This window comes from Biomphalaria glabrata, chromosome 10 (genome assembly GCF_947242115.1).
Source record: "Biomphalaria glabrata chromosome 10, xgBioGlab47.1, whole genome shotgun sequence".
In the NCBI taxonomy this organism is placed as follows: Eukaryota; Metazoa; Mollusca; class Gastropoda; family Planorbidae; genus Biomphalaria; species Biomphalaria glabrata.
Window position 1 is genome coordinate 40516535 of NC_074720.1, and position 25532 is coordinate 40542066.

At 34.7% G+C, this 25532-nt stretch overlaps 2 protein-coding genes across 3 annotated transcripts; one reads left to right on the forward strand and one right to left on the reverse strand.

Annotated features, from left to right (window-relative positions):
• Positions 1-25532, forward strand: LOC106071328 (nitric oxide synthase-interacting protein-like). Its single transcript, XM_056044438.1, has 9 exons — positions 1-259; positions 1474-1526; positions 3435-3546; positions 4385-4475; positions 21083-21204; positions 23316-23432; positions 24047-24117; positions 24715-24823; positions 25347-25532. Exons 1-9 carry the CDS (start codon positions 137-139, stop codon positions 25416-25418), a joined length of 870 nt encoding a protein of 289 aa, XP_055900413.1. The 5' UTR covers positions 1-136; the 3' UTR covers positions 25419-25532.
• Positions 7124-16975, reverse strand: LOC106079474 (beta-1,4-galactosyltransferase galt-1-like). 2 transcript variants are annotated; one of them, XM_056044437.1, is made up of 4 exons: positions 16872-16975; positions 15469-15816; positions 8540-8788; positions 7124-8086 (listed from the first exon to the last, which is right to left on the reverse strand). In XM_056044437.1, the coding sequence occupies exons 2-4, from the start codon at positions 15702-15704 to the stop codon at positions 7162-7164; spliced, it is 1410 nt and encodes a 469-aa protein (XP_055900412.1). In that variant the 5' UTR covers positions 15705-15816; positions 16872-16975; the 3' UTR covers positions 7124-7161. The 2 variants fall into 2 exon arrangements, with proteins under 2 accessions (XP_055900412.1, XP_055900411.1); XM_056044436.1 differs by lacking the exon at positions 16872-16975 and adding an exon at positions 16657-16746.

Here is a 25532-nt window from a genome sequence, read left to right on the forward strand (position 1 = left end):
TTTCCGGTTAGATTTAGAATATAAACATTGTGTGTTGTCGTTGGACTGAATCAAAGTTACTGAAGTTTAGATATAAAATCTAAGAAATTAAGTACAGCTTAAGTCTAGTAACTATATCTAAATATTGATATATATAATGACAAGGCACGGCAGAAATTGTACAGCAGGTACTGTATACACATATCATGAAAGGAAAAAGGATACACATGCTTCTGGTTTTGGTTCGCAAAAAGTACGGTTTGGGAAAGATGCAGTCAAGGTAAATTAATTTTAAATAGACTTAGAGTCTTAGACACTTAGTTGAAAAAGATAGGTTTAGACTCTAGATCTAGACTCTCTCTCGAGAGACAAATTTATCATGAGTCTAGAAGAAATTAAATTACCTTACAATTTTACACAGATCTAATCATCTAGTCTAGATAATCTAAATCTATAATTAAAATCAAATAAAAAATCATTCTACAAATTGAAAATGAAAACTTTGTAGTTTAAAATTTTGTACTTCATCTAGACTGCTACTTGCTAGAGTCTAGATGAGTAGTAGAATAAGTAGATCTATATCTATATTTTATTTCATATATTATAATATTAGGCATTAGGTCTAGATATAGATTTTAATTTTAAGTACAAATTAATAAATAATAGAGTGCAATTGAGTCACATCTAGACTCTAGTAAAGTCTATCATTCTAGGCCAGCATACTCAAACCCCCTCCCCCACACACACAAAATAGTGTGAGAAGGCTTCAAGAAATGTTTACAGTTTACATTCTCTCTTCACCTCTAAATGCGTGCAGCATGAAATGAGTGCTATATAGCCAAACAAAGTCTCTACTAAGTCTGTGGCCCAGCAAACATCAAGCAAGAAATCCAAAGTCAAGTGGGGCGGGGTTGGAAATACAGTGTAAAGAATAAGAGAAGGTCTGGAGAGAAGCACTTGTAGATGAAGGGGACATGGTGGAGATCAGTGGAGCAGAAGGCGAGAATTTTAGGGTGGCATGGACCCAACTGAGAGAAATTGCCATGTTCAGAGACTGGTGGTGAAGTACTGTTGTGGCCCTATGCTCCGCAGGGAGTCAAAAGGATTAAGTCAAGTCACTTATAACTTATGAATATATGTATTTGTCTTGTTTGGACCTTGTTTTTTTTTTCATCACTTCTACAAAACATTTTTATTGTTACTTCAGTACATCCAAATAGAATCAATGAATAAACTTTAAAAAAAACAAAACAATATTGACATTGATTATGTTTCACTAATTTGTACTTTAAATTTTAGAATAAAATGAATTTATATTTTTTATAACTAATGCAGGCATCAGGTCTAAACTTTTTGTTTTCTATAATATTTAGGAATTTGACTGCTGTTATCTGACTTTACAGCCATGTGGTAATTGTAGAATAAAATGAATTTATATTATTTATAACTGATGCAGGCATTTGGTCTAAACTTTTTGTTTTCTATAATATTTAGGAATTCGACTGCTGTTGTCTGACTTTACAGCCATGTAAAGATCCAGTGGTAACGTAAGTATTATGTATTTTAAAGGTTTTGTAGTTCATAACTTTAATAACGATGTGACTTGACAGTTTACTGACAAGACCGGTTTGTCTCTTGGCTTTTGTTCCAAAGGTGTGAAGTTTTAATCTGAAAATATTTAGATGTCATTTCATCCACCATACTGAGGGAAGTAAAAAAAAGCCCTTATTAAAAAAAAGTAGTTGACACTGTAGTTGTCAGGACTTTGGATATGTATTATTAGATATTTAAATGTCGAGGTAGATGAAGTATAATTTTAATGTACAATATGTGTGTGTATTAAAGAGTAATTATGTTTTCTTTTTGTGTTATAATTATTATTCCAGAATTTCAGCCTAACCGACACACTCAGTTGTACATAAATTAATAAACAATGTGTATGGTGATTTCAAATAAATATGAATTTAATACAATGATATTTATACAATGATATTGAAGCGAATAATAAGTAATCAGAAATAAATATGAAGATAATAAGTCAAAAGTTCATTTTAAGTAATTACTTAAATAATTTTAATATAGTAAGGACCTAATTAGTAATATTATGTTGCTTGACACTTCAACCACATCACAGTTTCATAACATATGCCAAAGATTCGTCTCTGTAACAGAAACTGTAGAAACTGTCAATGAACATCAATCTTGGCAGTAGCATACAGGGACTGTCATTAACTTCTTACCAACAAGACTGACAAAGATGACAACAATGCCCAGGGTAATACCAAAACCCACAGCATCAACTCAACAATGAAATAGATAACGCCAACACTGAAACCCTATAGAAATAAATAACAGAGATTCTAATGCCTGATCTAGAACTTTAAATACAATTGAATCTGTTTAAAGAAAACCATTACAATATAAAATAAAACTCACCCTAAACAGAGGTCAAAGAGTCCTACCAAGAATAGATACTAGGGGCTATGCTAAGGCTGCCCAGAAGTATAAAACCAAGAATTATTCAGGACACAAAAAGTAAAGCTTGTCGAACAAGAATAAGATGGCGGAAAGCAACCTAAAGCAAGAATTCAAAAATTATGTCACATCAAATAATGACAACGCAACAAGGAAAAATAAATACTACACAAAATATAATTGCTACAAATTGCCCTAGAAGAAAGCAGCATGCTTTGAACAACATAGATTAAAGCAATTTGATACAAACTAACTGGTAATGGTAAATAGCTTGGCTTCCTAACCAGTGGGCCCAGGTTCAAACCTGGGATTTCTAATTTGGCAATCTGTAGGGCGTCTCTGAGTCCACCAGCCCCCAGATTTAATGGGTACCTAAAATAAGTGGGGGAAAAGTAAAGGTGGTTGGATATTGTGCTGACCACATGACACTCTTGTTAACCAAGGGCTACAGAAGCATATCACCTTTACATCATCTGCCCTATAGATCATCAGCTTAAATTCTCTCTTGCATCATACAGGTCGAGAATTTTTGGTTTCCCAGACCTGTCGAGGCGGATATCAGCAAGTCTGTGGCAGTCAAACAGAATATGAGACACTGTTTCCTCTTCTTCCCCGCAGTGGGGGCACTATAGATAGCAAGTTCTGAAATGAAAGAAATAATGCTTATTATAAAACTAAAACTTTTTTGTTTTAGAAAATATTATCATAACTTCTTCACACTTTTTTTCCTTGGCACAGTCTGCAAAAGAGCTCACAGCTCAGCAGCAATAAAGCTGGCTAGAAGAAGAAGAAGAAGAATCATAACTTCTTGCGCCAAAATATTTCATAATCTCTTGTGCCAAAACATCACATACATTTCTACCGTGTCTGACTTGCAAGCAGGCTAGGTTTTAAAACTTAACAAACTGAAAATGTAACTGTTATACTTTTTATTGTATAATTTGTGTTGTTCTTCTATCTGAATGTAATTCTAATTGCAGGGAAGATGGTCACCTGTATGACAAGGAGGCTATTCTCAAAAACATATTGCATCAGAAAAAGGAAATTGCCAGAAAACTAAAGGAATATGAAAAACAAAAATTAAGATCACAGGTGATAACCTATTTTAAAACCAACTTTTATTTTATTTCCCCTGTTTATCCATGATTTCTATCTCTGGCTATGCTGGTGTATAAAAACTGTCTTGGTCTGCATTACTAAAAAAAATTCTGAAAAAGTAAAGTACATCTCTATTTGTGACCTATCGGGCAGATGATGTAAAGATCATCTGTTTTTATGGTAAACAAGGTTGTCATGTCCGTAGCGTAATGGTCAACAGCCTTTACTTTCCCCATCTATTGTCAGGTACACATTATAGTTAGGTGGACTCAGGCATGTCCTAAAGGTCCAGAAAATACAAATACAAATCCCTGTCTCCTAAGATTTAAACCCAAGACCCCTTGGTTCGGAAGCAAAGCCTTTTACCTTTGAGCCACCACGCCCCCATTAGAGTATTATGTAATAATTTTGATATTGTTTTAAAGTCTGAACACTACTAGAGAGTGCATAATTTTACAAACACTTTAATAATACATTATATAAATGTGACATCACAATACTAGTAAAGAAACATATTTCTCTAATGCAGCAGTTCTCAACCTTTTAAGCTCGGCGACCCTTTTTACAAACCACTACTCTGCTGCGACCCCCCCCCCCCCACACACACACACAAACATAAATAGAACAGTAGACAATAACAATCCATAGTTTCGATGGTCTTATGCGACCCTGCTCTAATGAATTCTAAATGATCAACTAGCCGTTGACTTATAACAGAGAAATAATGTTTACACACTTTTTACCGGACAGGCAGACACTGTAAAAAAATTACAAATTTAAATACTTTCCCTTCAGTAAAAAAAAAACAAAAAAACTTTGTTTTTATTTCCAGAAAGAACTAGAAGAATTAGCCAAAGCTGAACAAGAAACTAAAGCTCTCAAGTTTGCCCAGCAAGAATCAAATCCTATTGGTCAGAAATATGGTAGGTCGTTCCAGGTTAAGTAGGCTACATTTGGCAATTAAATTATTAACTCTTTCAGTGTGGAGTTAGTCTCAGCGAGTAACTTCGCTAGCACTGGTGATTGCGGCGTCTCACTTGGCGAGTAACTCGGAATACAATATTTGTTTCACTATAATTATAATGTCAAACTTTTTAATTCTCTCTTTATGTTTTATATTCCGCATGTAAGAGTGATTATTCTTTGTTCTGGTTGTAATTTGGATTCGGAACCAAGAGGTTTTTGTCTTAGGGGGCAGTGTTATGACTCTACATTGCACGTTGTCATTAGGTGTGAGACTGCGCACCAGGAGACACAGGACAGAGATAGGAAATAAGTGTGGAAGTCAAAAGATGGCTGATGTAAACAAGTGTTGTTATTATTCGAATGTGTAATTGTTATCCGACTATTAGTCTATTATTAAATTGCTGTTTTTATTTAAATGATAAAATTGTGCTAGTGGATCCACTTTTTAGTTTATATCACGGGTCCAAAATATTTAAGTTATACAATTATTTAGTGCATTTTTTCATCTTTTCTAAAATTCAAAGTGACGATAAGGATTTAGGTTTGTGATTTCTCATTATTTATGAACAGGGCATTTATGCGGCCGTAGTTGCCCCACACTTTCATAGGTCCTGTGCTAACTCTAGCTGTAAATTATTAAATTAAACCATTATAATTTATAGGAGCTCCTGGAAATCTCCTGAAATTGCAAAGTATACGAAAAAAAGTCATGAAAATCTCCTGAAATTATTAAAATATCCTGAAAATTCATTACATGTTCTGAAAAATAGACAAAATTGTAATTTTGGGGTGTCATTAAATATGGAAAACGCCAATCGATTAAAAAAGCGGCATTGTCAGCTTTCATTTAATAAAAATTTTAACCAAAAACAGTAAGTTTCAATACTTAATTTACTTTAATAGTTAATGGCGTTTAAATATAGATCTAAATCTATCTCGATCTCTTTAAAAAAAAATCAAAAGCAATATTTTGCTAGTCGATAGTAAATCTAAAAGGCAGATCTGAATGTTTATCGGCTATATGTTATAAATCTACCTTCTTTTGTAGATGGCTCATAAAGTTAACTTGATCCTGATTTTGCACTTAGTAAAATACAAATAAAATGCAAAGACGAATTTATTTTCTAACAAAAAATCTTAATTATCAAACTAGGCCCCGCACAATCCGTATTGCATAGGGCCCCGCAATCTGTAGGACCGGCCCTGTTTATGAATTAAATGTTGAATTATAAGATTAAATCTTTCAGTATATTGATTTTTTTATAAATTTTTGTATATTTTGTTTTTCCATACTCAGTTTAAATTTTTATAACCAAACATTTTCCATATAATCTAAATCTATTTCCTTTATTACATATTTGTAGCCATTTCATTTTCCTTTGAAATCAAATCAAATATTTAAAATAAAAAAAATTTAGGTTAGTTCTAGTAACGCTACCCGCCTGAACATTTATTTTCTCCCAGAAAACTCCATTTTTTTAATCAAAATAATACGTACTGAAAGTGTTAAAATCATTTAACTTTGGTGTATACACTCTGAAATATCCCAATTTATTTTGTTTTAAGACATTATTTTTAAGTCAAAGAATTTTATATTAGTTGAATGAATAAAGTTGAAGAGGGTGAGTGTATGTTATGTAAATATTGAAATTACTCTGAAAAACTGCGTAAGAGCATTTATGGTTGATTTTGTGTGATTTGGATTTTTCCCCAGCTACGTAACATTCTTATAAAGTAACAAGTGATATGAATGAATAATGAACAATAAGAATAATACTATTCTTTATTATCCATATGGAAATTTGTCTTACAATTTGTGCATTGCACCAAATATAACATTATAACAATAGAAAACCAAAATATACATTCACACCAGACTCACTCATAATTTACATGTGAAAAGTTTATATCAGATTGTTTCTATTTAATGATTTGATTGCCAGGGGAACAAAGAGTTTTTGTGCCTGTTTGTCTTTGCCATCAGTGTCTTGTATCTCTTTTGTGATGGTAAAATCACAAAATCCTGACCCAAAGGGAATCTTTTAGAATCTTTTTAGCTTTTTTATGAATAATTTGCTGTTGAACTTTTTAATACAATGAATGTTTATACTGTATGAATGGGATGGTAATGATGATACTAATCAAATCATACAAACATTGGTGACATGAATAATTATTTCATATACAATGTCATTCAATAAATACTGATAAAATGTATGTGCTGCATGCAGGAATTGGGTGACAATACAAGCTCTTCTTGACACATACATGAAAGAGAGAACACTATGGGCTTTACATATCTGTATACAGGAATTAAATGACAGTATAAGCTGACACATACATGACTTAATAGCATGAACTTAACTTAAAGTCATGAAAAACATATGCCTCCCTCTTTTCGATGTATAGACAATCGCAGCATACTAAAAATACTGTGGGTTAAATCAGTCATCAGTCAGTGTTCACTCTAATCACACAAGTACACATACTGACGAAAGAGACTTGGACAGTAGCACACTAGATCAATGTTGTGAACACATTCTCACGACGTTACACAAACATAAACAAATAGTTACTATTTCACCGCAGTACACATACACACAGGGCTAAATCTCTAGTTATAAGAATGCAAAAAAAAAAAAATTATTTCATTAAACTATACGCAGTTTTTAAACGTGTAAGTAGTTTTTTCTTGAATCTGAATGCAGTTAGCTCTAGTACTCTTCCCTTCTCATAGTTTTTGTAGTGGTGAAGGATGGCCAGATTGTTATTGACTAGTGTAAAATTTGCTTTTCCCCTATGGAAGTGAGTGAAATGTATCCCAGCCACCAGGACATGCTCAGGGCGGACTATCGACTTGGACCTCACCATTGGAAGGGAGCTGGTGGAGATACGAACTAGTTGCGTTAAGTAGGTGACATTTTGTTCTTGAATGAATCTGTCTTCCTCTGGGGTGATGAGGAATTGCTTTTTGATTGCCTCCCATTGTTCAAAGGTTGGCCTTCTTGTGAAGATGGTACTTTGGAACACATAGGAGCCTACAATTGTTTGTTTCTTTGTCATTTTGTCTGTTAATTTTACCTCATGGTCAACTGCGTGTAAAACCTCGATCATGGAATAGTGATTTTTGGGTACCACTACCTCGTCTGTATCTATGATTGCGACAAAAGTGGACAAGCCCCTGTTCCGATACACGCAGTCATTAATGGCCATATTTTGCCCATGATACCAGACGTAGGGTGTAGGCAGAGGCCAGTTCATGACGGTGACCAGCCCCAGCTTCTGATAATGGCGTAAGGCTCTGTCAGCCCTTTGGGTGACACTGTGGTTGTAGATGAAGAAGTGCTGGGCACCCAGGAGTCTGTTCATCTCAATGGACTGGACAAGCTGGCTAGGGTCAGTCATGTTGAATAGCACAGAATGGCAGACGGTCATTTCTCTCTGGTTTCTTTTCTGGTAGACAATGGTCAGATTGTTGGTGGGAGGCTCTTTTCTTTGGAAGGCAATGGAAACAAATTGGGGCTTGCTGCCTGTCTTCAGAGGGCAAAATAATATCACAGCTGAATTACTGGTTGGAAAAGAAAAATTGACAAGAAACATATTAATTTAATTTTATTGTTTTTTTCATTGCATTGTGTGTGAAATGACAAAAAAATTCACAATAGTGTTGACTTTACCTTTTTTTTTTTATATGTAATTTACTCTCTGCTTTCCAGCGTTTATAATTTGAACATTTAATTTTTCTTTTCAACTCTAAGTAACTAGTCTGACCTGTTGGAATTTCGGTGACCCCCCCCCCCACACACACACACACTCCAATATTTTTCTTTTGTTGACCATCTGTTTCTCTCTTTCCCCACTTTATTTTTCTTTCCCTCCGTTTCAAATATTGACTTGACCACTTTAAGCTTAATATTATTTTCCCATACCTTTCATTCCTTACCCCTCTTTTTATTCTCTCCCCTTTTCTCATCCAAAAGTGTTTAGAAAATTGTGTAAGTTTCATGTTTTGAGTACTAACTTTTGTAGATGGTTGTCTGATATAAAGTCTCTCTTGCCAGTCACAATCTCTGTCAGTCCGTCCTCAACAATGTAACAGTAAACCATGTAACGGCTGTAGCTGGAGATGCCAAACACCTTGACAATGTCCTGCCCTGGGGCATCCACATCAATGTCAAAAAAGGCTGAATACACCCAGGCCTCGTAGTTATTGACTTGCTGAAATGTTTCAGGTTCTTGCCTTGTGTCTTCTGGTACTTCAATCTCCACCCTGCAGTGACATAAACACTTTTTAATCAATGCATGTACTTTCTGACCACACTACATATACTTTCTGACCATGCTACATGTACTTTCTGACCACACATCATGTACTTTCTGACCACACATCATGTACTTTCTGACCACACTGCATGTACTTTCTGACCATGCTACATGTACTTTCTGACCACACTACATGTACTTTCTGACCCTGCTACATGTACTTTCCGACCACACTACATGAACTTTCTGACCATGTGACATGTACTTTCTGACCACACTACATATACTTTCTGACCATGCTACATGTACTTTCTGACCACACAACATGTACTTTCTGACCACACAACATGTACTTTCTGACCACACTACATGTACTTTCTGGCCACATTGCATGTACTTTCTGACCAAATTCATGTACTTTCTGATCACATTACATGTACTTTCTTGCCACATTGCTTGTACTTTCTGACCATGCTACATGTACTTTCTGACCATGCTGCATGTACTTTCTGACCATGCTACATCAGGGTTCGTAGCGCTCCTAAAAACTCCTAAAATCCCCTAAAAAATGAAAAGTCTCCTAAAATCCAAAAATTATCCTAAAAATTGCTGAAAGTCTCCAAAAATTTTGTCCACTCTCCTAAAATTTTTGCCCAATATTTTTTTAAAATACAATTTTGCTTATTTCTTTTAAAAATGGGGGGGGGGGGAACAACAGCGTAACTAGGCAGCGTAGAAATGTTTGTTTCCATTCATTGTTACCACTAAAGACGCACTAGATCTAGCCTGTATTGACTATTATCTATAATTAAAGCCTAAATTGTAGGATACACCCCTCTGGGCCCTCCCTCCCTAACCCAAAATCTTGTTGTAAATGTAAGAGTGACAGCTGACTCGCGTGGAAAGTCCGTAAATCTTTTATAATAGCTAGTATAGCAGTATTTAGATCTAGATTTAGATCTAAGTTAGATCTAGTGAAGATAATTCGCACCTAACCTGAAAACTCCGTGAGTTTTACTCAATTTAATTACCTAGATACAGATACATCTAATGTCTAGATTACTCTAGAAATACGCTAGATTCTAGATTTGCGCTAAATCACCAGAATCTAGTGAAGATAATTCGCACACAGAAGTGAAAAGCCCGCAAATTTGGTGACTTAGATCTGGACTCTAGATCTAAGGTATATCCAGTGAAGATAATTCTCAAACAGCCGTGAAAAATCCGCGAATTTTATTCGCTTAGATCTAATATTCTAAAGTCTAGATCAGTGATTCCCAAAGTGGTCTATATAGACCCCCAGGGGTCTACGAAGACTTCCAGGGGGTCTACGAAAGGGAAAAAATAAATTGGGGGTCTACGAGATGTCCACGGGGATCTACGATAATAGATTTCATTTAAGAAGGTCGTGACTTTAATTTTTACATCCCAATAATGTTATTCTTTCATACACCAATATATTATGTTTACCTAATCCATTAGATATTTATCCTGCTATTCAAACGAAAAATTGTTGTCTTTAATTTCTATACTTATTTAAATAGCTTAATTTTGTCTACATGTAACTAATGTTTCACAAAAATAATGTAGATTTTACAGCTTTGATTATTTAAAATTGGAATTTATTTCTTCCTTGTCAAACAAGCGGTTGCCTAAGTGCCCTTTTATGACGATATGAAACTAATTACACTAGAAGATCATTTGAGACAATGCCACCCTGACAAAACAGATGAAGATTTGAAAATCTTTCGAATACTCAAAGATAAATTTCAGAATAGACCCACAGAATCTCTTAGACATCATATAGAGAAGATGATGGTTTGTGAGCGGCTTACAATATCTCTTCACTTATAGCAAAATATGGAAAACACTATAGATAAAACATTCATTTTACCAGCTGTTGTAGTTTTAAAATCTGTTTTACACAAACCTATATCTGATTATTATTAAAAGAATTTCTTTAAGCAATAATATAGTTCATGGACTCATATGTGGCTTGAGTTGTAAAATTAAAAGCTTCTTATGCTATTCTTTGCAAACGAGTTTGAGATCAGGGGCGTCGCAGGCTCTGACAGGGTGTAGTGCTTTGTGTCTGCTCCTTATTTTGTTTCAGGGATGACCCACGAAACCTTTCCCATATTTGATATAGCTGCGAGGCAGCAAAGTTTTGCGTTCATTTTTCCCTCTGCTAGGTAGGTAGAAAGCCAAGGCTAATGAGCCCTTCCCGCTCGAAGCTTACTGGTTTAGGTGACAGTTACTCGCTTTCGCTCCTTCTCCATTTAGTAAAATCAGTTCCGCAGCCCCAATATTTGAGCCACACATGAAAGATCAAGAAATACACGAGAAACTGCTCTTTGCGAAAACTTTTACAATTAAGGCAAATTAATTAATTAATTAACTAATATTTAATGTTTGAAGGACTACTTAATAGAACAAGAAATTCCTATATGAAATATAATATCGATAGCAACGGATGATAAACTTGCTATAAAAAAACAACATATTTCCAGCGTGTTTAGTGATTCCAGTAATAAATATTGTTATTTAATTGGTTTAAATTTGAATTTTATCAATAAAAAAGATAGATCTCTATAACTTACAGTGTCGCTTTAAATTAATTTTTCACTCTTTAACTCACTACAGTTGGAAATTAGTTTTTTTTTTTTTAATGTTGATGAATTTAAAAATGCAATACAAAATAAGCAGGGGGTCTACCGAAAATCAGAAAACATGGCAAGGGGTCTACGAGACAAAAAAGTTTGGGAACCACTGGTCTAGATCTAGGGTATATCCAGTGTAATTCGCAAACAGCCGTGAAAAATCCGCGAATTTTAGTGGCTTAGATCTAAAGCCTAGATTTACGGTAGATTCAGTGAAGATAATTCGCACACTGCCGCGAAAAGTCCGCGAATTTTAGTGGCTTAGATCTAAAGTCTAGATTTACGGTAGATTCAGTGAAGATAATTCGCACACTGCCGCGAAAAGCCCACGAATTTTAGTCACTTAGATCTAGACTCTAGGTTTACGGTATAACCAGTGAAGAAAATTCTATCACAGCCTTGAAAAGTCCGCGAACTTTAAAGACTTAAAGTCCGGTAATTTTGAAGACTTATTAAAGTCCGCGAATTTTAGTGAATTAGTTTTAGAGTCTTGATCTACTGTAAATTCAGTGAAGATAATTCTCACACAGCCGTGAATTTTAAAGACTTTAAGTCCACGAATTTTAGTGGCTTAGATCTAGTCTATATCTATTAGATCAGTGAAGATAATTCTCACATAGCCGCGAAAAGTCCGCGAATTTTAGCGAATTAGCTTTAGAGTCTAGATTTACTGTAAATTTAGTGGAGATAATTCTCTCACAGCCTTGAAAAAGTCCGCGAATTTTAGTGACTTAGATCAAGAGTCTAGATCCACTGTAGATTTAACGAAAATATTTCGCATATAGCTGTGAAAAGTCCGTAAAAATTATTTCACTCGTAAAAACCAGGGAAACTACATGATTGAAAAAGATTCTGCTAGGGAAAAAAAAGGTTAATAGGTCTAACCCCCCCCCCCCCCCCATCCAACCAAAAAAGCCATTTTTTAGAAAGCAAATGTCAAGCTAACATTCAAATAGGCCTATATTGCCCTATATATTACAGGCTCTGTTTATGAGAAGGATTTAAGTTAACTAATAGAAGAATAAAACTTTACCTCAAATGCACACCATGACTCTAGTATCTATAACAGGGGTTCTCAACCTGTGGGTCGCGACCCCTTTGGGGGTCGATTGACGATTTGCCAGGGGTCGCATAAGACCATCGAAAAAAAAATGAATTGTTATTGTCTACTCTTCTATTGCTGTGTGTGTGTGCGGTGGGGGGGGGGTGTAGCGGCAGAATGGGGAAGGGTAAAAAAGGGTCGCTAAGCCTAAAAGGTTGAGAACCGCTGATCTATAAGATACACATAGGAACTAAAAATGTACATTTCCACCTCAGAGACTACACATAATAAAGGCATCTCTAAGAATGTTTCTTATTTTAAAAAATGGAAATGCAACCATTTGTAATGTTTTTAAATAAATCTTAGAAAAAAAAAGCCTAAAAGGTTGAGAACCGCTGATCTATAAGATACACATAGGAACTAAAAATGTACATTTCCACCTCAGAGACTACACATAATAAAGGCATCTCTAAGAATGTTTCTTATTTTAAAAAATGGAAAAGCAACCATTTGTAATGTTTTTAAATAAATCTTAGAAAAAAAAATGGTTGATTGAGGTTTTGGGATGACAGTCAAGTTGTTACTTACCACAGCTGATAACATTGTTTCTGTGGCATATTGGCAAGATATTTATTATTTTTAAAATCAAATAACAATAATTGATTTGATAAATGCTTAGTTTTGTTTATGTTTTACTGTGTATCACATAAACGGACGGGAAACACACACACACTTATCATACATTTCATCCTCAAAAAACCTCCTAAAATCTCCTAAAATTTTGTCATGGAAAAGTGCTTCTAACCCTGTACATGTACTTTCTGGCCACGCTACATGTACTTTCTGATCACATTAGATGTACTTTCTGGCCACATTGCTTGTACTTTCTGACAACACAACATGTACTTGATGACCACACCACATGTACTTGATGACCACACTACATGTACTTTCTGACCAAATTCATGTACTTTCTGATCACATTAAATGTACTTTCTGGTCACATTGCTTGTACTTTCTGATCACACTGCATGTACTTTCTGACCATGCTACATGTACTTTCCGACCACACTACATGTACTTTCTGACCATGCTACATGTACTTTCTGACCACACTACATGAACTTTCTGACCATGTGACATGTACTTTCTGACCACACAGCATGTACTTTCTGACCACACTACATGTACTTTCTGACCATGCTACATGTACTTTCTGACCACGCTACATGTATTTTCTGATCACATTACATGTACTTTCTGGCCACATTGCTTGTACTTTCTGACCACACTACATGAACTTTCTGACCACGCTACATGTACTTTCTGACCACACTACATGTACTTTCTGATCACATTACATGTAGATGTACTTTCTGGCCACATTGCTTGTACTTTCTGACCACGCTACATGTACTTTCTGGCCACATTGCTTGTACTTTCTGACCACGCTACATGTACTTTCTGATCACATTACATGTACTTTCTGGCCACATTGCTTGTACTTTCTGACCACACTACATGTACTTTCTGATCATGCTACATGTACTTTCTGATCACATTACATGTACTTTCTGACCATGCTACATGTACTTTCTGATCACATTACATGTACTTTCTGGCCACATTGCTTGTACTTTCTGACAACACAACATGTACTTGATGACCACACAACTAGTACTTGATGAGCACACTACATGCACTTGATGACCACACTACATGCACTATCTAAGCACATTACATGTACTATCTAAGCACATGTACTTTCTTAACACTCGCCCATTAACTTGTGTGAATAACCAACAAATCCAAATCATTTGTCTAGCAGAATTTTAACAAAAAGAAAGAGATACCTAGATATAATTGATAATACCTCTTAGCATACCTTTATAACTGAGAATCACTGTTTTTTTTGTTTGTTTTTTTTTTTAATTTTTGTTTATAATTATGTGTGTTGTTTCTTTTACTTTAACCTGATTTTAAAAGCTAGAGTGTCTAGCTTAAAATTAGCATAGGTGGCTAAATGTTTTTAATCCCACTGTGTCTTCATTGTATATGAGACTGAGACATGTCATTATGGTGGCAAAGAACTTGCCTGTTTGATTGATAGACCCGAGTTCAAACCCCTAAAGAGGTTGAGATTTTACAGTCTGGATTTCAGGACATCCCTGAGTGAATACCTTGCATTTTGAACTAGGGGAATGATGGGATTGATTTGCTTGTGTATGTACATGTGCAACTTTCATTCCTTTCTTTACAATAGAAGTAGCTAGCTAATCTAGCTATAGCCAACTAGGTTACCCTAGCTATCCCATGGTCCATTACGTCACAGTAGATGCTCATATAGGAACAATTCCAGGGTTTGATTTACTATTTTAAAACAAATTAATACTTTGAGTTTTCTCTGTGCGTGTGTTTATTTTAGGAGCGACTTTATATTAATTACTTTCATCATATCAGCTTTATGTCAACTAAAAATCAAGCAATACAAATAAACCGGAGCTGCAGTGGCTGAGATCAAAAGTGCTTGGCTCCAGAACCAGGGGTTTCTGGTGAAGACTGAGATTTTTAATTTTTGGGATCTTTGGGCGCCTCTGAGTCCACCCAGCTCTAATAGGTACCCAACATTGTTTTGGGCAAAGTAAAGGTGATTTTCATTGTGCTGGCCACATGACACCCTCATTAACTGTGGGCCACAGAAACAGATGACCTTTACGTCACCTGCCCTAAAGATCGCAAGGTCTGAAAGGGAGACATAAATAGAGCATTAACTCTGTTCTGTGTTCATTTTATCTTAAAGCTCAAATAGATGATTCGTAGTTTCTAGAATTAATTAAATGAAACTTTGGTCAGGCAAACCTGCAGATTTAACCACATCGAATGTCAATAGTGGTTAAGATGAGTTTAGATTTATGATATATTATTCTTTGGAATTCAAAAGGATTTTTTAAAAGACAACTCCAAACCATTATGCTTTTTTCCTACCTTCTCCTGGCCAGATCTCTGTTTCTGTTAATTATCAGGTTTTCCTTGTTTTGGCCAGTCAAAATATTTCTGTATGTCTCGGCTATACTGGTTCGGCTCCAGCTTCTTGTCCTTGACCTTGGCATGGACCAGAACACAATAATCACAAGAATCATCAGCACTGTAGATTTCAGAAGAATGAATGTTTTGATAGGAATGATAGACATGGGGTTGCATCTGATGGGTGCTCTGGGCATCTTCACACAATATGTGTTGGCTGCCTTTGTCTAAACTGGTTTCATGTCTTAGAGTAGGAGCAATTCATTACTTGCAGAACTCCTTCAGAATTATGTTTGACGTCACATTCATCTAAAAAAAAAAAGTAACATTTCAACAGTGTAATATTTTTGGCAGTATAAAATTCATCTTCAGCCTAGGCATGAGCCCTAGAGCGGAAAGTGGCTCTGCTGACAAGCAGCTAAAAACAGCAGGGGAGCTCCTTTGAAACCTAGTGTCTGTGAGGTAAAGGAAATAAAGGCCCAGAGAAAATCCCTTGCTGAAGACAGGTGCAGAAGATGAAAACCTTAATAGATCATCGGCAGACTAATGCTTTGTCATCATTAGCTTTGTCAAAATGTTCAGGTCACAACTGGGTTTACATGGTCATGCTCTTATCTTTTTCTTTGGAATCAAGACATTGCCAATGACCAAGATCTTTATCTTGCCCCAGCGAATGTTTACCCATCAGAAGTACTGATAACCTAAAAACTCAGTTACTAATTTCCACATGGATTTAAACTCAAGGTCCTTAATTTTAGAAGCCCAGGCTTTAATTCGTCGTATCCCACATTTTGACTGGTAACCAGCCAGAGTGTTTGTATGTCTGTTTGGTCATGCTGAGCTAGGAAAGATCAGATTATAATGCACCCTTGGATTTGAACCTGCTGCCTACTAAGTTCTAACCATGAATTCCACTACCTTATGTTTAAAAAATAAATCTTAATAATAATTCAATATTTATAGAGCTCTGTTAACATAATCTAGGCTCAAGGCGCTATGATAACATAACAGACATAAACATGAGAATTAAAATGACAAACTAATCTAAATAAGGTTTGAACAAATAGGTCTTAATGTTCTTCTTGAATGCTGTGAAGCATGTCTCAGCTCGATTTTTCAACTACGATTTAAATTAAGCTTTTGACTTACCAGTCACGAGCATTCCATGAAGTCCAAAAGAAGGTCTGAAACTTACTAGTCAAGTCATTCTTTCAGAGAAAAAACATTGCATCTTAGAAGACATAATACAACAGTCACATAACCTCTCAGTCACAAAAGGCTATGATTAAAAGGATAAAGGCTGATACATAGTGTTTAATGCTTTTATTTATGGGTATAAAATAAGAAAGACTATTTTTTTTTACCTTCAAGCTATTCAAAAAAACTTTTTGTAGTCAAACATCATCTACACACAATAGTTATGAAACCAATGCTGTTGATTATCCCTTGTGATTAATACCAATTGAGTTGTGTCAGTGCTCTGATTGCATCCAGCATGTGGCGAGCATCGCGTGATATAAAACACCAGACTGAGCAAGAGGAACATATCTGTCCATCATGCCATCAATCAAATTTGATTGACCTCCCAGGGCAGAGAGTGCAGTGTGAACTTAGTTTTATTGATTGAATGGGGTTTATATTAATGCCATTGTTGGACACTTTTTTAAATTCTTGGTTTGTAAATGACTCTACATTTCTGTGCATGCTTACTTCACTTATCTTGACATTTCTACTGGAATTGTTTTGAATAGAGATGCAGCAGATATGTAGCTAGGCTGGATGAGTTGTGAGACATTCTTCTTGTAGTAAAGTTAAGTCCCCCCCCCCCTTCCAGATCTTGCGATCTATGGGGGAGACGATGTATAGGTCATCTGTTTCTGTGGCCCATGGTTAACGAGGGTGTCATGTGGCCAGCACAATGACCAAACACCTTTACTTTTTCATAACTAATGTCAGGTACCCTAAAGGTATTGAAATTTTAAAATCTCAGGATTCGAACTTGGCACCCATCAGTTCAGAAGCCAAGCGCTTTACCACTCACATCGTGCTTCCATTCTTCTTGTAGTTTGGTTTTCATTTCAACAATTTAAGTCATCCTCTTGCTGCCTTGTACTTTAAGTATTTGTTGCTGTGGGCTCTCAAAGTTTGTTGATTTGTAGACATCCTTACTTACTAGGTAAACAAATAATTGATAATTGAGTGATTTGTAAAGCACCAACTGTCCCCCCCCCCCTTTCCTCATCTTCAACGTGTCCCAGACGTTTTAGTTATGCAAATGTTGGTTTGTGTGTTTGTATTGTATGTTTGTTTGTTGTTTTGTGTGTTTCTAATAAAAGGGTACTTCATAAAAAATAGGGATTCTATTGTTCACTTCATTTTTCGTTTGCTTCAACTGAACTTTGCTGACATTCATGTAAACAAATATCTTATGAATTTTATTTTTTTTTCTTCACAAACTCACAGTGTGAATAGAAAAAAAAAATATTTTTAACCCTTGATTGAAAGAATTGTATTTGTCAAAATGAGTTTTGAAGTGTAGGTTTGGTAGTTCAGCCTTCTTTAGTGGCCATGATAATTGAAACAATTGTTTGAACAGATCCAAGCTTGAAGTTCATGAACAAGAACTGTTTAGATTTTAAAAGCAGTTGAACATTTAAAAAAAAAGGTTTTTAACATTATCATATTAAGAAGTTTGAAAAAAAAAAAAAAAATTTAAACACTTCAACCAGCATCCTAGTTAAAAGGTTAAACTTATAGCCTATTTCTTGCCAGTAAGCCTTCTAGTTAAAAGGTTAAACTTAATTGGCTTTCAAGTTAGCTTTTTTTTTTCCCTGCTTAATCAGGTTATGAAACTCTATGATCATGTGTGCAATCAAAGATCCGATCTCTAGCCAGTCAGAAACAATGTACAGTAGCATATTGAGACACTGTCCAGTGCTGGCTTTCTTAATGCTCCCACCAGCTGCGCTCTGCAACCCTTGCACCTCCATAGCAATGGCACTGTTTAGTTTCCACCCAGCTTTTTGGTTACTCTGTTTCTTTTCTTCATATCCCCCCTTCCCGGTCCTTGCCTAGAAATTAAGGTAAATGTTTGTTAATCCTAACGATGTTACTCTATTGGGTGTTTGTTAATCCTAACGATGTTACTCTATTGGGTGTTTGTTAATCCTAACGATGTTACTCTATTGGTGTTTATTTATCCTTTCTAACGATGTTACTCTATTGGTGTTTGTTAATCCTAATGATTTTACTCTATTGGTGTTAGTTAATACTAATGATGTTACTATATTGGTGTTTGTTAATCCTAACGATGTTACTCTATTGGGTGTTTGTTAATCTTTTCTAACGATGTTACTCTATTGGTGTTTGTTAATCTTTTCTAACGATGTTACTCTATTGGGTGTATATTAATCCTAACAATGTTACTCTATTAGTGTTTGTTAATACTAACGATGTTACTCTATTGGTGTTTGTTAATCCTAACGATGTTACTCTATTGGGTGTTTGTTAATCTTTTCTAACGATGTTACTCTATTGGTGTTTGTTTATCCTTTCTAACAATGTTACTCTATTGTTGTTTGTTAATCCTAACGATTTTACTCTATTGGTGTTTGTTAATACTAACGATGCTACTCTATTGGGTGTTTGTTAATCCTTTCTAACGATTTTACTCTATTGGTGTTTGTTAATCCTTTCTAACGATGTTACTCTATTGGGTGTATATTAATCCTAACAATGTTACTCTATTAGTGTTTGTTAATACTAACGATGTTACTCTATTGGTGTTTGTTAATCCTAACGATGTTACTCTATTGGGTGTTTGTTAATCTTTTCTAACGATGTTACTCTATTGGTGTTTGTTTATCCTTTCTAACAATGTTACTCTATTGTTGTTTGTTAATCCTAACGATTTTACTCTATTGGTGTTTGTTAATACTAACGATGCTACTCTATTGGGTGTTTGTTAATCCTTTCTAACGATTTTACTCTATTGGTGTTTGTTAATCCTTTCTAACGATGTTACTCTATTGGGTGTTTGTTAATCCTAACGATGTTACTCTATTGGTGTTTGTTAATACTAACGATGTTACTCTATTGGGTGTTTGTTAATCCTAACGATGTTACTCTATTAGTGTTTGTTAATACTAACGATGTTACTCTATTGGTGTTTGTTAATACTAAAGATGTTACTCTATTGGGTGTTTGTTAATCCTAACGATGTTACTCTATTGGTGTTTGTTAATACTAACGATGTTACTCTATTGGTGTTTGTTAATACTAACGATGTTACTCTATTGGTGTTTGTTAATCCTAACAATGTTACTCTATTGGTGTTTGTTAATACTAACGATGTTACTCTATTGGTGTTTGTTAATACTAACGATGTTACTCTATTGGGTGTTTGTTAATCCTAACGATGTTACTCTATTGGTGTTTATTTATCCTTTCTAACGATGTTACTCTATTGGTGTTTGTTAATCCTAATGATTTTACTCTATTGGTGTTAGTTAATACTAATGATGTTACTATATTGGTGTTTGTTAATCCTAACGATGTTACTCTATTGGGTGTTTGTTAATCTTTTCTAACGATGTTACTCTATTGGTGTTTGTTAATCTTTTCTAACGATGTTACTCTATTGGGTGTATATTAATCCTAACAATGTTACTCTATTAGTGTTTGTTAATACTAACGATGTTACTCTATTGGTGTTTGTTAATCCTAACGATGTTACTCTATTGGGTGTTTGTTAATCTTTTCTAACGATGTTACTCTATTGGTGTTTGTTTATCCTTTCTAACAATGTTACTCTATTGTTGTTTGTTAATCCTAACGATTTTACTCTATTGGTGTTTGTTAATACTAACGATGCTACTCTATTGGGTGTTTGTTAATCCTTTCTAACGATTTTACTCTATTGGTGTTTGTTAATCCTTTCTAACGATTTTACTCTATTGGTGTTTGTTAATCCTTTCTAACGATGTTACTCTATTGGGTGTTTGTTAATCCTAACGATGTTACTCTATTGGTGTTTGTTAATACTAACGATGTTACTCTATTGGGTGTTTGTTAATCCTAACGATGTTACTCTATTAGTGTTTGTTAATACTAACGATGTTACTCTATTGGTGTTTGTTAATACTAAAGATGTTACTCTATTGGGTGTTTGTTAATCCTAACGATGTTACTCTATTGGTGTTTGTTAATACTAACGATGTTACTCTATTGGTGTTTGTTAATCCTAACGATGTTACTCTATTGGTGTTTGTTAATACTAACGATGTTACTCTATTGGTGTTTGTTAATCCTAACGATGTTACTCTATTGGGTGTTTGTTAATCCTAACGATGTTACTCTATTGGTGTTTGTTAATATTAACGATGTTACTCTATTGGTGTTTGTTAATACTAACGATGTTACTCTATTGGTGTTTGTTAATCCTAACGATGTTACTCTATTGGTGTTTGTTAATACTAACGATGTTACTCTATTGGTGTTTGTTAATACTAACGATGTTACTCTATTGGGTGTTTGTTAATCCTAACGATGTTACTCTATTGGGTGTTTTCCACAGCTGACAACAAGTTATCAGAAGAGAAAACTAAGTCTGTGGGTTTGTCTGATGACAAGAAGCTTCCCAGTTTCTGGATTCCAGCTCTCACGCCACAGGCTGAAGCAACTCAAATTAAAAAACCAGTAAGAAATGTGCAATTTCATTAAAGCTTGTGTAAACTTATTATCAAAGATTCTTGAATATTTAACTTCTTGCACAATTTAAATAATTCCTTGGGTGCCATTGTTTGTTGTGGTAAATGTTTTATAAATTTTCTTATCCTTTTGAATAAATTGAGATTTTGTAAATCTAGTTAATGATTTTTTTTTGACAAAACTCTCAAGAATTACTGATAGCAATTGAAAAGTTCCATTTCTAATACATAGTACATAAATATTTTTTTTGCATTAAAAAAAAAAAAAGCTAATTTTCTTAATAGTATAGAGTAGTAGTAGTTTAGTTTCCCTTTCAGACTTTGCGATCTATGGGCAGATGATGTTAAGTTCATCTGTTTCTATGGCAGTGGTTAACGAGAAGGGTATCATATGGCCAGCACAATGACCAACCACCTTTTTTTCCCCCAACTAGTCAGGTACCCATTAGAGTTTGGGTGGACTCAAAGGTGCCTTCAAAATCCAGAAATTAAAAATCTCTGTCTTCACCAGGATTCTAGTCTGGGATCCCAGGTTCGGAAGCCATGAGTTTTACCGCTCTGTTAGTGTATATAAAATAAATTAGTCTATTTTGGGGGAGAGGGGGGGGGGGGTCTGAACATTTCCTGGAGTTTTTAGATGTTACAGCATCAGTCAAGAACATTCTTTACTCCTGCATTACAATTGTAGCCTCCACTGTGATTTGAACTCAGCACCTCATTGGACACAATGACAAGTTTCCTATCAGTTGGACACAATGAAAAGTTTCCTGTCAGTTGGACACAATAACAATTTTCCTATCAGTTGGACACAATGACAAGTTTCCTATCAGTTGGACACAATGACAAGTTTCCTATCAGTTGGACACAATGACAAGTTTCCTGTCAATCAAATCATTGTCTCTGCTCTCATTTCTACAATTGTTTCTTTTTTTTTACTTTTATACTATTGATTATTGATAAAAATAAAATCCTGACCTCCCTTTTTTAAAGATTTCCCTGCCTTGAATTGTATTTAGCTTCACTATTAAAATCATCCTTTATAAGGTGACAAGCCATATTTGAGTACATGAGGAAAGATCTGATTGATTTTTTTTTATTTGGGTACACCCCGACACAAGGCAAACCAGATTCTCACACTAGACCCTTGGGGAAATACTTTCAATGATGAAAAATAATGCTACTTAGAAAATAAAATATACTTGACACTGATCAAGCTGACCTTATTAATAGTTTTGTGTGTGGTACAAACTGAGAATTGTATTATGAAGCTGTTAGTAAAGTGCAATATGTCACTGAGATTAAGGTTTCAAAGCCATTCTTTTATCCTCAAATTGTATTGCTTGGACACGAATTGTATTTCTCTGGATCTAGAGTTCTGGTACAAACAACTAGAAATCTGTACAGTACTCTTTTTTTTTTCAAAATAAAATGTTATTTAAGTTGTATAAGTTATATTATATTCATCAGGACTAATTTCAGTTAATGTATTCAAAGCTTAGATCAACTCACTCTGCCTGTCTGGTACAATTTTCTCCCAATTTCATTCTTGGTTGGTGTTTAAAACTTTGCACAACTATTCATTTTTCCTAACAAAAAATATGTATCACTAAAAAAAAATTTGACAGTTAATTAATTCGTGGTAATTAATTAGATATGATAAGATAATTTTTATTGATCCAATCAAGTGGAAATTTAGTTTGACTACAATTGAAAACCTCAGCGTAACTACTGTACAATAACAATATAGATGCAAATACGAACAACATTCACACACAAAAACACATACACACTCATAACCAGCGCTTTATAAATTAGACTTCTATGTACTTCTCGATGATGACAGATGATCTTGTAACACTCTGATAGAAAGCGGGATGAAGGAGTTTTAAAATCTTTCTGTTTTAGTTCTAATGGAAAAGAGACGACCACTTTGTTCAGATCTTATGGTGGTTTAATGGGTGCAATTAATTTAGTTTGATATTGATCAATGGAAATAATTATTACTGTATAGATATGGCTATTGATACACAGTTCTTCTCCTTAGATAAGAAAAGATTTTTAAAAATTGTATGCTTATTTTGTTGTTGTTTTTTTGTTCAGGATGATAAAGTCAGATGTCCCATGAGTGGCAAAACAATTAAATTTAAAGATTTAATTCCAGTCAAATTTACTCCCATCAATGATCGTGATGAGAAAACATCTCTGATTGCTAAGACAGTGAGTATACGTTTTGACAGTCTTTCTCATATTATCCACAATTAATGAATTCCTATTACAGATTTGTTTTTGAATAAATAAAAAAAAACAAACTATTTTTTCAGTGCTTCTCAACCTGGAAAACTCATTGTCCTTTGGGTCCCACTCAATAAGTTTTAAGAAAAACAAAAACTTGAAAATTGTTGTATTTGATATTTTGGGTTTTTCGCACATCAGCACAATTTAGACCATGTCATGCTCATAATCCCTCAAGGGGTAATTACCCTTTATAGCTCAAGAGCTAAATGTTATACAGCTAAGGTATTAAAAAAAAGGTCCATTCATAGCTCACATAGTAAAAATGTATATAATTTAATAAAAATCTGTTGTAAATATGTAACATAACCAGTGTCTTCTCCTAAATACTTCCCTCTAATATCCTAGTATCTGGGGCAATCAAGGAGGATATGTTCCACGGTGAGACAAGAGTCACAGTACTCTTGCAGTAGCTGTATGGTGTTGACATTTCAATGGAGAGACTCTGAAGCTGTGTTTACTAAATTAGTGTCTATTGATTACTATTAGTGCTGTCTGTTTACTTTAAAACAAATATTCTTTTCTTTGTTTGATTCTAGAATCGCTATGTTTGTGCTGTGACAAATGATATTTTAGGAAACTCTGTTCCATGTGCTGTCCTCAGACCTTCGTAAGTAGTCACTTGACTTTTTTTTTGGGGGGGGGGGGGTCTAAATTTCATGAACTGTAAATGAATGAACCGCAATGTCTTTTATTTGGAAGATTAAGGATGAGTGCAGTGTTTCACATGAGAATGCAGACCCATTTGCGACCTGCATATTTTTCCACATCTGATGCTGACAAAGCCGTTGTCCACTGTAGATTTCTACTAGGACAAATGTACTATCCGCCTGAACTTTGCGAAAGGATGGCTGGATGCCTTACAGTGTTCCATGATCTGATTTATTAGATCAAATCTACATTGTTAAAAATTGAATTTTAGTTCTAGCTTTCTTTCAGTAATGTTTTGTACTCATTGTTATAGTCTTTTTGTGTAATTTATTGAAATATTTTTTTAACTATAAAATTAGTTTACTAATTGTGTATTTGTTTCTGATATCATTTCTTCACTTCTGACTGATTTAGTTTTGCAAGAAAATAGTTATACCTAATCTTTTTTCTTCAAAAGGTGTTGAATTGGCATTATTTCTATATGTATATACATTTTTTGAAAGTGGTCATAGAGTTCTTTTAAAATTGGGTTGTTTTTTTTTGTCTGTGATGAAAGTGGTGCTGTGGTCACTCTGGAGTGTGTAGAGAAGATCATAAAGAAGGACATGATGGACCCCATTAGTGGTCAGAAACTAAAAGATAAAGATATTATCACATTACAGAGGGTAAGTCTTTATGAAATTATTTTTTTTTTTAATTAAGTAGGTCAAGTTGCCCTTTCAGACCATGCTGTCGATAGGGCAGATCATCACATGTTTCTGTGATGCACGGTTCACTAGGGTGTCATGTGGTCAGCATAACAATCAACTTGGACTAATGTCAGGTACCCATTACAACTGAGTGGACTCAAGAGGTGCCCTAAAGATCCCGAAATTGAAAATCCCACCCCAAACCGGGATTTGAAGAAAAAAAACAACTCCCCCCATTCAGAAGTCAAGGCTTTACCACTCGACCACTGCATCTCCATTTTTTGTTTTAAATAAAGGAAGTAAAATTTAAATTTAGCAAACAACTTGGCATCTGGGGAGAAGTGGGATCTGATCAAATGTCCTTGCTGCTAATCCTCATGACAATTTTTATTTGTAAGTTCAATAAATCTGATCACCTCAGGATATTGATGTAGAGCACAAGTAGTTGAGCCGATTGAATGTTAAAATGAACACTAATCCAGTCTTCTGACTTCCACAGGGAGCCTCAGGTTTTACTGGAGCCGGTGTCACTTTGGAGGCTAAAAAAGCTGGACCATCAATTATGGCCTGATGATGTTCTTACTATGTCAACCAATTATTTAACATAGAAGGATTTTTTTTTTAATGTGTACATTATGTTTATAGTTTGAGTAAAATGTGTCAATAAAAGTGAATAATAATTCTC

Bases quoted from the DNA above. Each gene is read 5' to 3' on its own strand.
- LOC106079474 (XM_056044437.1), bottom strand. From the start codon at position 15,704: ATGCCCAGAGCACCCATCAGATGCAACCCCATGTCTATCATTCCTATC. The intron at 8,789-15,468 runs GTAGGAAAAAAG...ATGTCACTGCAG, and splicing joins AGAGATCTGGCCAGGAGAAG to GGTGGAGATTGAAGTACCAG. The intron at 8,087-8,539 runs GTTAGTACTCAA...TTTTCCAACCAG, and splicing joins TCAGACAACCATCTACAAAA to TAATTCAGCTGTGATATTAT.
- LOC106071328 (XM_056044438.1), top strand. From the start codon at position 137: ATGACAAGGCACGGCAGAAATTGTACAGCAGGTACTGTATACACATAT. The intron at 24,118-24,714 runs GTAAGTAGTCAC...CTGTGATGAAAG, and splicing joins TGTGCTGTCCTCAGACCTTC to TGGTGCTGTGGTCACTCTGG. The intron at 24,824-25,346 runs GTAAGTCTTTAT...TGACTTCCACAG, and splicing joins ATATTATCACATTACAGAGG to GGAGCCTCAGGTTTTACTGG.